General features: G+C 39.0%; 1 protein-coding gene across 2 annotated transcripts in view; it reads right to left on the reverse strand.

The window, feature by feature from the left end:
* The window catches only part of CCDC170 (coiled-coil domain containing 170), a 104,564-nt gene that overhangs the window by 64,971 nt on the left and 24,038 nt on the right, over positions 1–15,555 (reverse strand). For both annotated transcript variants that reach the window (XM_027601691.2, XM_027601692.2), the window contains exon 3: positions 200–328. In XM_027601691.2, coding sequence (XP_027457492.2) covers positions 200–328 — 129 coding nt within the window. The remainder of the gene's footprint in view (positions 1–199; positions 329–15,555) is intronic.

Raw genomic sequence — 15,555 nt, forward strand, 5'->3', positions numbered from 1 at the left:
CTTTGAACCACGGCAAATGCATAACCTTTCAAGAGTTCTCTACAAGGGGAGTAGATGAACCAGAGGAATAAATACCTTTGCCAAAAGGTGTAAAGCTGTCCTATTTCTAATCACCTCTACACTCTGCTTCACTCTAGAAGAAAGCTTCACTCTAGAAGATAAAATGGCCCATTTCGAAGTCACGAAGATGCAGTCTTACCTCAGACTGAGCACATTCAAATTTGACCAAAGTTGCCGCCAGTTCACTTCGAGCGTTTTCGGCCGCATTCCGATAGTGGTTTAGTTGCTCCCGAGTGACTGGGACTTCCAAGGGATGGCCGTAAATTTCCTGACAGGGTTCCCCCAAAAGACAAAATATAAAGAAGAGTTTTAAACAATCTTTTTCTGTGCAGCTGTGCAGAGCAAGATTAAACACAGAGCATTCTTTGTAGTCCCAATGTCTCGAAAATGTTGCCCAGGCAGTGTCTCGTCCAGATCATTTCACTCTCAAAATTCTGAGGGAGGTGGGAGGCAGCCCAGGAATGAATGATGTGCTCTCCCAAGATGGCATTTAAGGATTGGCCTTTGCCACTTTAGAGAGCTTCCTTCCACCCAACTCAAATGCTACTTGACCTCTGACCAGAACCGATGATAAGAGTCCCCACAAAACTATCAGAAGAGACTCAATGTGACAACGTCCACAGCAAAGAGGCAGTTTTCATTGTCCTTCTGTTTCCAGACTACAAAAATGATCAACTCACCTCATATTTTGAATAAAGGGCATCATTCGTTTACCAAAGAGATTGTGTGAGTTGAAGGCAAACGGCTGCCTCCTTCCTAATTATTCACTATACCACTTATTCTCAATCTCATAGCCTATCTTGGGGTCATGACCCATGAAGTTGACTCAGATGAATGCGGGAGACCACGGTAGTGGAGTGGTGCCTGAGGAGTCTTCCCCCCATCCGCCAGGCAACAGCTCTCAGTTCCACGGATGGCAGCCAATGCAGAACTGCGGATCTCCACGTGGCCAAGTTTTTCCAATCTTTCAAGACAAGTCATATATCCAGACTTTCTGAAGTAAAAATTCCCAGTTTTTTCAGCTTGGCAACTAATTTCAATGTTTAAAAAAAGAAAACTATGATCCAAATAAACACATCTGCAGAGCAGATTTGATGGGTTTGGCCTGTGGGTCATAGTCTGCAACCTCTGGTTCTGTTACTTATGCCATGAGACCAGCCTCTTTCGAGAATTATTCCTGAGCTTGGACAGATACCTATGCCTACCTCTGTGAAGTTTCCAAGGCCTGTGGTCTTTGTGAAAGACACACAGGAAAGCCATTCATTTCTGAAGGAATACGAAAGAGGTCACATAAAGGAGGGTTTCCTGGAATTATCTACAAGGCCTCAGGGGACACACTAGTAAAACTGGTTTATGACTGCCCAGCTACTGAACTGCCAAAGACTACTGTTTGGAAATGTTCATGAATGCAAAAGTCATCTCAAAGCCCTTAACTTTATAACAAGCGTTGTCATGACTAGTGCGTTTCAATGCACAAAATGCCAAGCAAAACCTTCAGTGCACCTAGTAACAACCCATGTTTGCCAATCACAACATATCCAAGAAGATGGTAGGTATGTACTCCTGGGGAGAAAGCATAAAACGTTTAGCTACATCTAATAAGAGAACCACATCCTGTTCAGCCTCACTTTATATTCAGAAGTGACTTCCCCACCCTAACCACCACAGCTAGATTTCCTAAAACAGGCCACATAAGGACTTTGGTCACTTATGAGAGGTATGAAGTAGAGTGTGTATGGCACATCATTTTATTTTATGTTTTTAAAGATTTTGTGTATTTATTTATTTAAGAGAGAGAGCGCGCGCAAGCGGGGGGGGGGGGGACAGAGAGGGAGAGAATCTCAAGTAGACTCCACACTGAGCACAGAACCCGACTCGAGGCTCAATCTTACAACCTTGAGATCATGACCTCAGCTGCAATCAAGAGTCAGAACCTTAACTGACTGAGCCTCCCAGGCACTCCTGTATGGTACATCATTTTATAAAATTCATTAGGAAAATAAGTTCTTCAATAGCTATGATTATTTCTTTCAATGACTAGCATCCTTTTTCAGGAAATGATGTAATCATTCCATAATGTTCTATCTCCTTCTTATGAAAAAGCAGTGTCCACTGGACATAATATTAAAAGCCACACAAGACAGTTCAGATATGGCCCTTCATTTTAGATGGTTACAATCTAAAGCAGAACACTACCAAAAATCATTTACATCTTCAGATGTGCATGGGTGAGAGAAAAAACACGTTAAGATCTCAACGCAATGCATATCGGGACAGGGCTCACATTAGGCAGACTCCTGATTACTGAGTTTAGAAGACAGCTGCTGAGTCTAAATCACCCTTCAAAGTCCAGCAGCCTGGAGATTATTCATCAACAAATATTTACTGAAAACTTACTCAAGGTCAGGCACTGAGGTTACACCCTACTAACAAAAAGAACATTTATCAGACAACCACACTATTGATTACATAATTACAAACTGAAATGTGTGCAAGAAAAAAAAAAGAGAAAACAAAGAAAGTGACTTACCATCAGAGACGTGAGAAGGAAAGATTTCCCTAAAGAAGTGATGACTGAGTAGGTGCAACACACATCATTCAAATAGCCAAAAGTCTGAGCAAGGGTCCTGTGGCAGGAACATGCTGTGCGGTCAAAGATCTGAGCAAAAGCAGTGAGGCTGAGGGACAAGAGCAACTTAAGAACAGCAGCTTAAAAGGCAGCTCTGAGCTCATTCACTTATGGTAGTGCCAGGTAGGGCTTCTTTTTCAGAATATTTCTGGCTATTTTAACTTGTGCATTCTGCCATATGAAATTTAGAATCCACTTATCAAATTCCCAAAAATCCTGTTTGTATTTTTATTGGGATCGTGTTAATTTTATAAATAAACTTAAGGAGAACTGACATCTTTTAAATACCGAAGCTTCCAACGAAAATCACTTTTTTTTTTCCCATTTGTCCAGGAATTCTTCTATGTCTCTTAGTAGCTGTGATGATTAATTTTATGTGTCAACTTGACTGGGCCACAGGGTGTCCAAATATTTGGTTGAACGCTATTCTGGTTGTGTTTGTGAGACTGTTCCTGGTGAGTTTAGTATCTGAGCTAGTAGACTGAGTAAAGCAGATTGCCCTCCCCAGTGTGGGTGGGTCTCACCCAATCCACTGAAGGACTGAATACAACAAAAAGGCTGAATAAGGAAGAATTTGCTCTCAGACTGTCTTCAAGCTGGGACGTCAGTCTTCCTCTGCCTTTGGACTCAGACTCAGACTGGAACTTACTCCATCAGCTCTCCTGGGTCCCCAGCTTGCTGGTTACAGATCTTGGGATTCTCAGCCTCCATTATGCACAAACCAATTCCTTATCATAAATCTCTTTCTATAGACATACAGTAAGAGAAAAAAATTATATAGAGAAAACCCTGACTGAGCGCTAGAGACACCTCTGTGCTGAGACGGCTCTGGAATGTGCCACAGAAATCCATTCCTTCAAGACACTCGGAGGTCACCTGAGAAGAAATGAATGGCAGTAGCAGGAGAGGGTTACAGGGACAAGGAAAGACAATCCAAAAGCTGAAAGAAGAATACATGAATGTATTTCTTTATGACTAAGCTCTTCCATCTTAGCCCTTCAACCCCCCGCCAGATCCTTATGAAGTGTTTGTACTATCTCCTACATATCTCCAGTTTGGTTTGGAATTCTTCTTTCACCTGAGTTAAGAGCTGTGTTGTTGTTACGGCTCTTTATTTTCTGGGTTTGTCATGGATTTCTATTTCATTACTCCGTGCTCAGAGCACACTGTCTGCATTCAGGGCTGACACTCACGGGTGTAGCGCAGTGTGGTGGAGCAGTGTCCACTCAGAATTGGATCTATTCAGGCGGGGTGGTCCCTTTGCTCTACCAGCCATTACTCATTTTCCCCTATCATCCTTGTCTATGTTATTTCTATTTCAGGGAATTTACTGAGGTTTTTGTGAATGCTCAGTTTTATGAAGGTCTTTCGGGCACCTGAAAAGAAGGTGTATTCTCTGTCTTTGGGGCTTGGAGTCCAACATCTATGTTAGGTGTACCTTACTCATTATTTTAATTGGGCACCTCTAGCCCAGCCTCATTTCTGTCCTTTACTCTGTCATGAGCTGAGAGATGAGTTTAACCTCCCATCACTACTGTAAATCTCTATCACCTGGTACCGCTTGTTTTCTTGCTTTGGGAGGGCTGGTGCTGTTCGACTTGGTGTAAAGATTCACAACTTTATCTTCGTGGTGGGTTGTACCGCGTAGCATCATAACATGCTCACTTATTCCTTTCTGCTCTGAATCTAGTCTTTTCTCATATTGAGACCGTGATCCCAGATTTTTCTTTGAATCTGACTACCTATACCTCTGTTCCATATGTTTATGTGCATCCTTCCTGGACCACTTTGTTTTTTATGTCTCCTATGTAATACAGCTGTGTTTAGCTTTGCGATCAATCTTAAAATTCTTTTTCCCGTCCTGGATGATGTTTACACCTGTTCACCTGACAGATAAACTTGGTCTTAGCTCTGCTGCATTATTTTATGTTATGCTTCTTGTTTTGATCACTCTTCCAAAATCTTTCACCACACATCTGTTTGCTTTGCCTTCTTTGGTCGGATCATTGGGGAGGTTTGTATTTTTGTTCTAGTTTGAAGTTTAACCGTAACTTTAATACCTTTTAGACAACATCCACTAATTCACTACAATAGCCTACCTTCCCTTCCTTGCTCCTCTCGTCCCCTCACCTACAACTTCGAATTTTTTATCTTTATAATTCTCATTCTAAATACTTGCCAGTGTAGCACCAAAGTTACTAGATGGAAGAAACCAAAATGCTTATGCTACCTCTCCCTTCTTCCTCTCTTACGCTGGCTAGTCTTTTCTTCAGGGGATTCTCATAATGCACGTGCTCTGTCTCTTCTCTAAGTATTCCATTTTATTCACTTCCTCCCTGTTACTTGTTAATTCTTTATTTCCATTCCATCTCTCATATTCTTGCTATTTCTTCTCTATGCTCGCCTGACTCCCTGTGTCCCTTTCGGTCTTGCTTTTATTTCTGCGATGGCTTCACTTTTTTTGTCTTTTCTCTCCTGAATCCCGCCAGGTCACATTTCATCTCCTCTCCTCACCTTGCTGTATCCTCCTTGAAGTCCTGTATCGCTGCTTTCCGAATACGCTTCAGGCACATGTTGGCTTTATTCAATTGTTTTATTCACAATGAATGTTTGGTCACAAGTTTTCCTGCGTTGTTTCCTTTTTGATTGCTCATTAGAAGATGAGTGCTCGCTGGGCCAGCTGTGGAAGAGGTTAGTGTGCACACAGGGATGGGAAGGTAAAGTCACTTGGGTTCCAGCCAAGCAGGAGTTTCCCTAAGTAAGACTCAGGATTTATATACAACTTCATTTGACTTATCTTTCATTCCAGCCCATGAAGAGGGTTTATCACAATGCAGACTTTCCACGAGCCCCCCGCCCCACAGCTTCCTAGAAATCTGGCTCATGGCGTGATTTTTTACTTGGCTCTCCCTCTCCTACTTTTTGGAAGCCAGGTAGGTGCAGAGAAGCTCCCATTGGCAGTCCACACACCTCCAACCTCTTTGGCAAACAAGAGATGTTGACTCAACTCCTCTGAGTCTGCCACTCATCTTTGCAAAATAAGCTTTCCCTTCCTACCCTCTGTAGCCAGGGTGCCTCCCGCATGCACCCCCCCTCAACCTCTGCTACTTGGGAAAAGCTTGCCGCCTACTTTGTGTTACAAGATTTCAGCCATCTCCTGGACGGGCCAACAATGGAAATTGTTTCTCATGGTCTTTGTTGCCTGAGGCTAATTTCCAGAAGTAGAAGGGAGAAAGGCTATCTGCATGTCACCATTTTTAAACTAGAAGTACCTATATAGATTTTTTTTTTTTAGCTAAATGGCCCTTTGGTGGCATTGAGGCATTAGGAAAAAAAATGCCCTTTTAAAAATTTTCATTTTGAAAAAAAAATCTAATTAAAACAATGTGATACTCAGCAGGAAATCAACAGAAAGACCAATAGAAACCCCAGGAACAGTTTTTAGTCTCCAGTGCTCAGAAGAATTTAGTGTATGAAGAAAAGTTATGCTATAAATAGTGGGGGGCAAAATATTGGTCAATAAATAGTGAAGCTAATTACTAAAGAAAAAAAAAGAAATTTTAGAGCTGTCTTACACATTATAAACCAAAGTAAATTTAAGATAGACTTGAAGCACTGAATATTAAAAATGCAATCATAAAAAGTACTATCAATTTATATGTATCTTATCTTGAAAAGGATTTTCTAAGCATAGAAGCAATGAAAGAACATCAAGACAAAACTCACATATGACAACAAAATTTTAAAACTTCTACACACTAAAAATATATAAACAGAATTTAAAGTGAAGAACAAAGTGTAAAAATATTTACAAAAGTAATATAAAGAGTCAAAACCGTAATATGCAAAGAACCCATTCAAACCAATAAGAAAACAAATACCCTAGAGAAAAATTACATAAAAGAACTAACAACTATCAGAAGAACTATAAATGGCTAATAAATGAGAAGTATCCTTCTTCACTGGTCATCAATTAAATACAAATTATACTATCAGTGAGGTATTATTTCCAATCTTTAAAATTGATATTTTAAATATACTTAATATACTTAATAATTAAGAGACAGTTCTAAAAAAAAAAAAAGAGAGAGAGATAGTTCTGTGAGAAAGACATGCTGACATACTACTCATAGAAAGATAAGCTGGTACAAAATTTCCAGAAAAAGGGGCGCCTGGGTGGCTCAGTTGGTTAAGCGTCTGCCTTTGGCTCAGGTCATGATCTCAGGGTCCTGGGATCGAGCCCCACATCAGGCTCCCTGCTCGGCAGGAAGCCTGCTTCTCCCTCTCCCACTCCCCCTGCTTGTGTTCCCTCTCTCGCTGTCTCTCTCTGGGTCAAATAAATAAATAAAATCTTTAAAAAAAAAAATTTCCAGAAAAAAAATGTCACCGTATGTATCAATGAAATTTACATTAATAGTATTTGCCCCAATGAGTTTCCTTCTTATAATCTTACCTAAAGAAATGGAAATACACCCAAAGATTAAATAGAAAGATATTCAGAAAGGCAATCATTAGCAAAATTTTCCAAATATATTCAATAGCAAAATTACAGACACAGTTACAGCTCAACAGAAGCATGCTGAGCTCTAATTGTGCTTGAAGAAAAAAAGAAAAACACACAAAATGTTACATTCACACAATAAAATTATATTCAGTCATTAAAAATCATCTTGTTGGAGAATCTTTAATGACAGGGGAAAATGCAATATAATTTTAGTGAAAAAAGACAAAATGTAAAATTGCACATACAGTTTCATCCCAGTCACATACAAAAATTTATAGATATAGATCACTAAATGACAGGCTGAAAGAAATTGTTTTGTATGTATCAGATTAAGGATTAAAACATCGAATATTTTTTAAAGATTTATTTATTTATTATTTGAGGGGAGGAGGGGCAAAAGGAGAGAGAGAGAGAGAGAGAGAACCTCAAGCCGACTCCCCACTGAACACAGAGCTAAAACCTAGAATATATGGAACACCTACAAATTAATAAGAAAATCACAACCCAATAAAATGAGTATACATATAAATAGAGAATTCTCATTAAGAGAAATACAAATGGCTGAAAAATACATAAAAAGATCCTCTAACCACCCTAATAATCAGGTGAATAAGAATTAAAAGAAAGCCACACCATTTTTGGTACATCAGTTTGGAAAAAAATAGAAGGTTTGATAATAATAAGTGTTAGCAAAGTATAAGGAAAGGGTTATCTTCATATGTAGCTGCCAGGAATATGAAGTGGTTAAGCCCTTTGGACGCTCTACTGGCTTGACTGTATTAAAATCAGTGTATTGAGGCGCCTGGGTGGCTCAGTCAGTTAAGCGTCCGACTCTTGATTTCGGTTCAGGTCATGATCTTGGGGTCATGGGATTGAGCCCTGTGCTGGGCTCCACACTGAGAGGGAAGCCTGCTTGAGATTCTCTCTCTCCTTCTCCCTCGACCCCTCCCACCCCTCGTGCACACACGTGCATGCTCGCTCTCTCTCTCAAACAGAAGAAACAGAGTTTAAAATAAAATAAAATCTATGTATTATATGGACTAAATGTAACTATCATCCAACTGAGCAGCTCTACTCTCCAATTATCTCCCCATGAAAAATACTCATACATGGGCATAAAAATATGTATAAGGATATTCATTATATCATTATTTGTAATAGCAAAAGCGGAAAGGGAGGAGGAGGGCTAAAACCATATAAATTTCCATTGACAGGGCAATTACTAAAACAAGGCATTTCCATACTGTGGAATACTATGCAACACACATAAGCTAGATCTGTATGTTTGAACATAATAATATCTCCAAGATATATCACCGAACAAAAATAAGAAAGTGTAGATCCATGGTTTGATACCCTTTGTCATAAAACATAAAAGGGGGTTAATATACTATTTATTTTCTATAAATACATGTAGAGAGAGAAAAAAAGGAAAAGGTCTGAGAGCACACACATCACCTCAATAACAGTACTTACCTCTGGTGGGGGGGGTGACACTAGAACTGGAGCTGCACGTGGGGAGAAGGCAATGGTTTAGTTTTTGCAAGAAGGATATATTTATGCATTACTTGTATAATTAAATATAATTTAAGAAAAGGAAAATACTGGAAAGAAAATGTTAACTATAGTTTTTTAGTTATCAAACTAGATTTTATTTTCCTCCTTATTCTATATGTCTGTATTTTCCAAATCCTTTACAATGACCATGTATTACTCTCATAATCAGAATAAATGTCTCTCCCTTAAATTCAGGAAAAAAAAAACAAAAAACAAGGACAAGAACAGACAAAACTCACAAACCCTGTGAGGAAGTGTCTTTATGAGGAACACGAGCACAAAGAAGCAACTCTAGACAGCAAAGAAAACTCAATATGCGTGACAGCGGACATCTCAGGGGGGTTGCTCTCTTAATTAAGCCTTTGTGCAGTTAGCAAAGTTTTTTGAAAATTCTTCAACTTTTTCTACAAGTATTAAATGATCCTCACTTCTAAAAAAACTAATTTTACCCTATTCAAAGTAGCAAGATTAAAAATTCATCCATTTGTCCTCATGTGAGGATAATCTAAGTTATTAGGTATCTCTCAGCTAAACCATGAAGCAATTTTATATTAATTTTAGAAACCATCTATGTATTATTTGATTCTGCTACTGATAGTATTATGATAATGACTGAAATTGACTCACAGGGTAGCTCATAGTATGTTCAGAATAAAGGATGGTTTCAAGGCTCAATGGCATAGAGGAGACCTAAATTTATTCATAATTTAGTACACAATGTGCCCAATTATCTGACCTAGGGACAATGTCTTGGGCCAGTCTTGCTATGATATTTAGTTGTCTTATTATCCCATGGACAAAAAAATGGGAAGAAAATCACTGTCTGCCTGTGACACAAAAAATCTCCTAATCCATTCCTATTTCCCCATGCTATAACCAATCTTCTCTTTGTTCCAGCATTATTCCACACTGCAGTGCACAAGTGTGTGACCAAGGCTCTCCCAGTATGGAGTGCTTCCTGTAGCCTCTCTCTTTCTCCCTCCCCCTTCTTCAAGCTTCCAGTGCTGTCCCAGTGAGCAATCCTTTCTATGACCCCTCCCCTCTCTCCAACTTCTTCCCACCAAGTAAAGTTTCTTCCCTAATTTACAGCGCATAAATTAAGTCTTGCAAATTGTATTTCTCCAACATAATCAGGCCTCTAGTCAATTTTGGACCACTCATCAGCTCTTATCTTTTCTGGTCCCCTTACTTTTGTTTCTTTGTATATGTAGATTTGGTTTCTGGGACTCACTAGTGCCTGCAGGGCGTAGTGTGATGTGTGCAGAATCCAGGAAATAAATCTTAGCAGTTGTGGGGAAATTTTTAGAAGACATTTCTACACAAAATCGAGTTTTGTGGAAAAGCTGATCTATTATTTTCATATTATTTTCCAATTTCTTGCCTCTTGGATGTCACTGTTATTCATTTAAAAACCCTTCTAAGGAGGATGCAAGTGTAGGAGGACCCTAAACTCACCTCATCCATAGATACAGCTAGGTAACAGCCACATCAGTGTAAATAACCCAGAAAATGACCCAAAGACTGGCCAAACAGATTCTCCACAGTTAAATGTAGAGAAGAGGCCTCATAGAAGAGGATGGGAAGGGCAGAGACAAAGTCAGGAGGAAACAGACCTGCAGAACCGTCCCCAGAAGGCAGCGGTGGCGGGTGGGGAACACCACAGGTGCAGAGAGGGGAGAGAAATAGACTTTCACAGGAAGGAGCCTGAACAGGAAAGATGAATCCCCATAACATTTGGCTTTGAAAACCAGAGGGACCAAATTCTATGATTTTTTACAATCAGGGAGGCTTAAAACTTGGAACTTCAAAAATAGCAGGCTTGTGGGAGAGTCAGGAGCACAAGAGGAAACTGAGCCCCTGCACTTAAAGAGATAGAGCAACAAATAACCCCATGGAAATATAGCATGGAAGCAGGAGTTTGAAAAACGCCTGTGGTATATGGAACGGAGATTTGTTTACTAATCTCAGAGCATGGGTTACTGGGGCAGGGATTATTGGGCAACTTCTCCAGGAACACAAGAGCTGGTGGCACCATTTCCCTTCCCTCCTCCTCACCATAACCACACAAACCCCTGTGGGTATCAGCCCTGAGCCAACATTCGCTACCTAACTTGCTAACAGTGTGCCCTACCCACATGTCTTCCTGTGGAGCCAGGCCAGTGTAAACCTTGCTAACACCACACATCCCGCCACCACACTCTGCTGCAGATCCAACCCAGCTACAGGTCCCCTCCCACCAGCGCAGACCTTGCTGGCACTGTGCGCCCCAACCCCCCCCATTCTCCTGAAGTTCGGTGCTACTGTATCTCTGGTAAACGCCTGATCTGACTCACCTTAAGCCCAACGTGGCCTCAGACTGGCCCACTAACACCACAGGAACCCAACACTGCCCACAACAGGAAAAGGGAGCCATTGCAGATGACGGGACTCACGGCAAACGGGGGCCTCAGCCACAACAAGAGGGTGAACGCAACACACATAGGAGACACCACTGAAGTGCCAGGTGCTGGTGAACAGGGGACACTGAAGTGCAGGGCACTACAAGACATCTTCTTTATAAGGCCATTATTTTCACTAGCAGAAGACATAGCTGATTTTGCTAACACAGAGAAACGCACACAGAGAGTTAGACAAAATGAGGAGACAGAGGAATATGTCCCAAGGGAAAGATTAGGACAAAAATCACAGCAAGAGACCTAAACAAAACAGAGGTAAGTAATATGCCTGATAGAGAATTTGAAGTAATGGTCATAAAGATATTCATTGGACTTGAGAAAAGAGTGGAGACCCTTAACAAAGAGATAAAAAACATAAAAAAGAACCAATCAGAGATGAAGAACTCAATATCTAAAATTAAAAATACACTGGATGGAATAAATAGTAGACTAGAGAAAGTAAAAGAATGAATCAGTGACCTGGAGGACAGAGTAATGAAAAGCAATCAAGCTGAAAAGGAGAGAGAAAAAAATGTAATAATAAATGAAAAGAGACTTAGGGAACTCAGTGACACCATCAAGTGTAATAACATTCACATTATAGGGATTTCACAAGGAGAAGAGAGAGAAAGGGGGGCCAAAAATTTATTTGAAGAAATAATAGCTGAAAACTTCCAAAATCTAGGGAAGGAAACAGAAATCCAGATCTAGGAGGAACCGAGAACCCCCAATAAAATCAACCAAAAGAGGTCCACACCAAGACACATAATAATTAAAATGGCAAAGTGTAGTTATAAGTGAGAATTTTAAAGCAGAAAGAGAAAAGAAACCAATTACATACAAAAGAAACCTCATAAGGCTATTAGCTGATTTTTCAGCAGAAAATTTGCAGGCCAGAAGAGAGTGACATGATATATTCAAAGTGCTGAAAGACAAAAACCTGCAGCCAAGAATACTCTATCCAACAAAGGCTATCATTCAGAATAGAAGGAGAGATAAAGAGTTTCCCAGACAAACAAAAGTTAAAGGAGTTCATAATCTAGAAATGTTAAAGGGGACTCTTTGAGTGGAAAGGAAAGACCGTAAGCAGGAGTAAGAAAATAGGAAACACAAAAGCAGTAAAAATAAGTATATCTATAAAAATCAGTCAAGGAATTCACAAAATTAAAAGATGTAAAGTATGACATCCTATACTAAAATGTGGGGGAATAGGAGTGAAGAATGGATTCAAACTTAAGCAACCATCAACTTAACTGCTATATGCATAAGATGTCATATATAAACTTAATGGTAACCACAAATCAAAGACCAGTAATAGATATGCAAAAAATAAAGAGAAAGGAATCCAACTGTATCCCTAAAGAAAGCCAGCAAACCTTGACAGAAGAGAGTAAGAGAAGAAAAGAACAAAGAAGAACTACAAAACGACCATAAAACAAGTAACAAAATGGCAATAAGTACATACTTATCAATAATTACTTTGAATGTAAATGGACTGAAGACTCCAATCAAAAGACATAGGGTGATGGAATGGATTAAAAAAAGCAAGACCCATCTATAGACTGCCTACAAGAGACTCATTTCAGACCTAAAGACACATGCAGATTGAAAGTGAAGGGATGGAAAAGCATTTATCATGAAATGGAAGCAAAAAGAAAGCCGGGGTAGCAGTAATTACATCGGACAAAATAGACTTTAAAACAAAGACTGTAACAAGAGACAAAGAAGGGCATATATAATCATAAGGAGAACAATCCAACAAAAACATGTATCAATTGTAAATATTTATGCATCCAACATGGGAGCACCCAAATACATAAAGCAGCTAATAACAAATACAATGGAAGTAATCTATAGTAATGCAATAATTGTAGAGGACTTTAACACTCCACTTCCAACAATGGATAGATCATCCAAACAGAAAATCAACAAAGAAACAGTGTTTTTGAATGACACACTGCACCAGATGGATCTAATAGATACATTCAGAAAATTCCATCCTAAAACAGCATATACTTTTCAAGTACACATGGAACATTCTCCAGAATAGATCATATATTAGGCCACAAAACAAGTCTCAACAAATTCAAAAAGACTGAAGTCATGCCATGCATCTTTTCTGACCACAATGCTATGAAACTAGAAATCAACCACAAGAAAAAGTCTGGAAAGAACACAAATACATGGAGGTTAAGTAACATGCTTCTAAACAATGAATGGGTCAACAAAGAAATCAAAGAGGAAATAAAAGAATACATCAAGACAAATGAAAATGAAAACACAACAGTCCAAAACCTTTGAGATGTAGTAAAAGCTGTTCTAGGAGGGAAATTTACAGCAATACAGGCCTACCTCAAGAAACAAACAAACAAACAAAATCTCAAATGAACAATGTAACCTTACACCTAAAGGAGCTAGAGAAAGAACAAACAAAACCAGTAGAAGGAAGGAAATAACAAGATTAGAGCAGAAATAAACAAAACAGAAACTAAAAAAAAAAAAAAAATAGAACAGATCAATGAAACTGGGAGCAGGTTCTTTGAAAAGACCAACAAAATTGATAAAACTCTAGCCAGACTCATAAAAAAAAAAGAGAGAGAGAGAGAGTCAGGACTCAAATAAACAAAATCAGAAATGAAAGAGGAGAAATAACCAACACCACAGAAATACAAAAGATTATAAGAGAATATTATGAAAAATGATGTGCCAATAAATTGGATGACCTAGAGAAAATGGATAAATTCTTAAAAACATATACCCTCCCAAAACTGAATCAGGAAGAAATAAGAAATTTGAACAGACCAATTACCAGGAAAGAAATTGAGTCAGTAATCAAAAAACTCCCAACAGGGGTACCTGGGTGGCTCAGTAGACTGTCTGCCTTGGGCTCAGGTCATGATCCTGGAGTCCCGGGATCAAGTCCTGCATCGGGCTCCCTGCTCAGTGGGGGATCTGCTTCTCCCTCTTCTCCCTGCTCCTGCCCTCTCTCTCGCTATCTCTGTCGCTATCTCTGTCTCTGTCTCTCAAATAAATAAATAATATTTTTTTTAAAAAATCTTCCAACAAACAAAAGTCCAGGACCAGATGGCTTCACAGGTGAATTCTACCAAACATTTAAAGAAGAGCTAATACCTGTTCTCAAACTATTCCAAAAAATAGAAGAGGAAGGAAAACTTCCAAATTCATTCTCTGAGGCCAGCACTACCCTGATACCAAAACCAGATAAATACACTAAAAAGAGAGAGAGAACATAAAATATAGGTCAACATCTCTGATGAACATAAATGCAAAAATCCTCAACAAAATATTAGCAAACCAAATCCAACAATACATTTAAAAAAATCATTCACTACCATCAAGTGGGGATTTATTCCTGGGATGCAAGGGTGGTTCAAAATTTGCAAAGAAAATGAAAACACTAATTTTAAAAGATGTACACACCCCTATATTTATTATAGCATTATTTACAATAGCCAAGATATGGAAGCAACCCAAATGTCCATTAACAGATGAACAGATAAAGAAGACGTGGGGTGTGTGTGTGTAAAGGAATATTATTCGGCCATAAAAAAAGAATGAGATTCTTGTCATTTGCAACAACATGGATGGACCCAAAGGGTATAATGCTCAGTGAAATAAGTCAGACAGATATAGACAAATGCCATATGATTTCACTTATATGTGGAATCTGAAAAACAAAACAAACAAGCAAACAACCAAAAAACAGATTCTTAAATACAGAGAATAAACTGATGGTTGCAGAGGGGAGGGTAGAGGGATGGATGAAATAGGTGATGGGGATTAAGAAGTACACATTTCCAGTTATAAAATAAATAAGTCATGGAGATGAAAAGTATAGCATAGGGAATAGAGTCAATAATATTGTAATAACATTGCATGTGATAGATGGTGACTATACTTACTGTGGTGAGCAATGAGTAATGTACAGAATTGTCAAATAACTGTGTTGTGCACCTGAAACTATTCTAACACTGTATGTCAACTATGCTTCAATAATAAGTTTTTTGTAAAAGCACACAATATATACATATAGGAACAGTACTATAAAGAAATGTACCAAAATAGATCAGTAACATTTCTGATTGGTAATAATGTGGGTGACTTTTTTTTTATTGCGCAGAGAAATAGTAACCAGAATAGATAAAACAAGATGAGGATGAGAAGAGGAGTGGTAATCGGAATAAAAATTTCTGCCTGGGTGTCCCATGAAAGCTCTGCAGAAAAGCTAATTCCAACTCTGGTCAAGTAGAGGAGCCTGGGAAGAAGGGTAGCAGGTACCACAGGCAAGAAACAGTTATGCTTAAAGATACATGGCAAGCTTAGACAAACCTAATTTTTCCATGTGACTG

Source organism: Zalophus californianus, chromosome 7, assembly GCF_009762305.2.
Source record: "Zalophus californianus isolate mZalCal1 chromosome 7, mZalCal1.pri.v2, whole genome shotgun sequence".
Taxonomy (NCBI): domain Eukaryota; kingdom Metazoa; phylum Chordata; class Mammalia; order Carnivora; family Otariidae; genus Zalophus; species Zalophus californianus.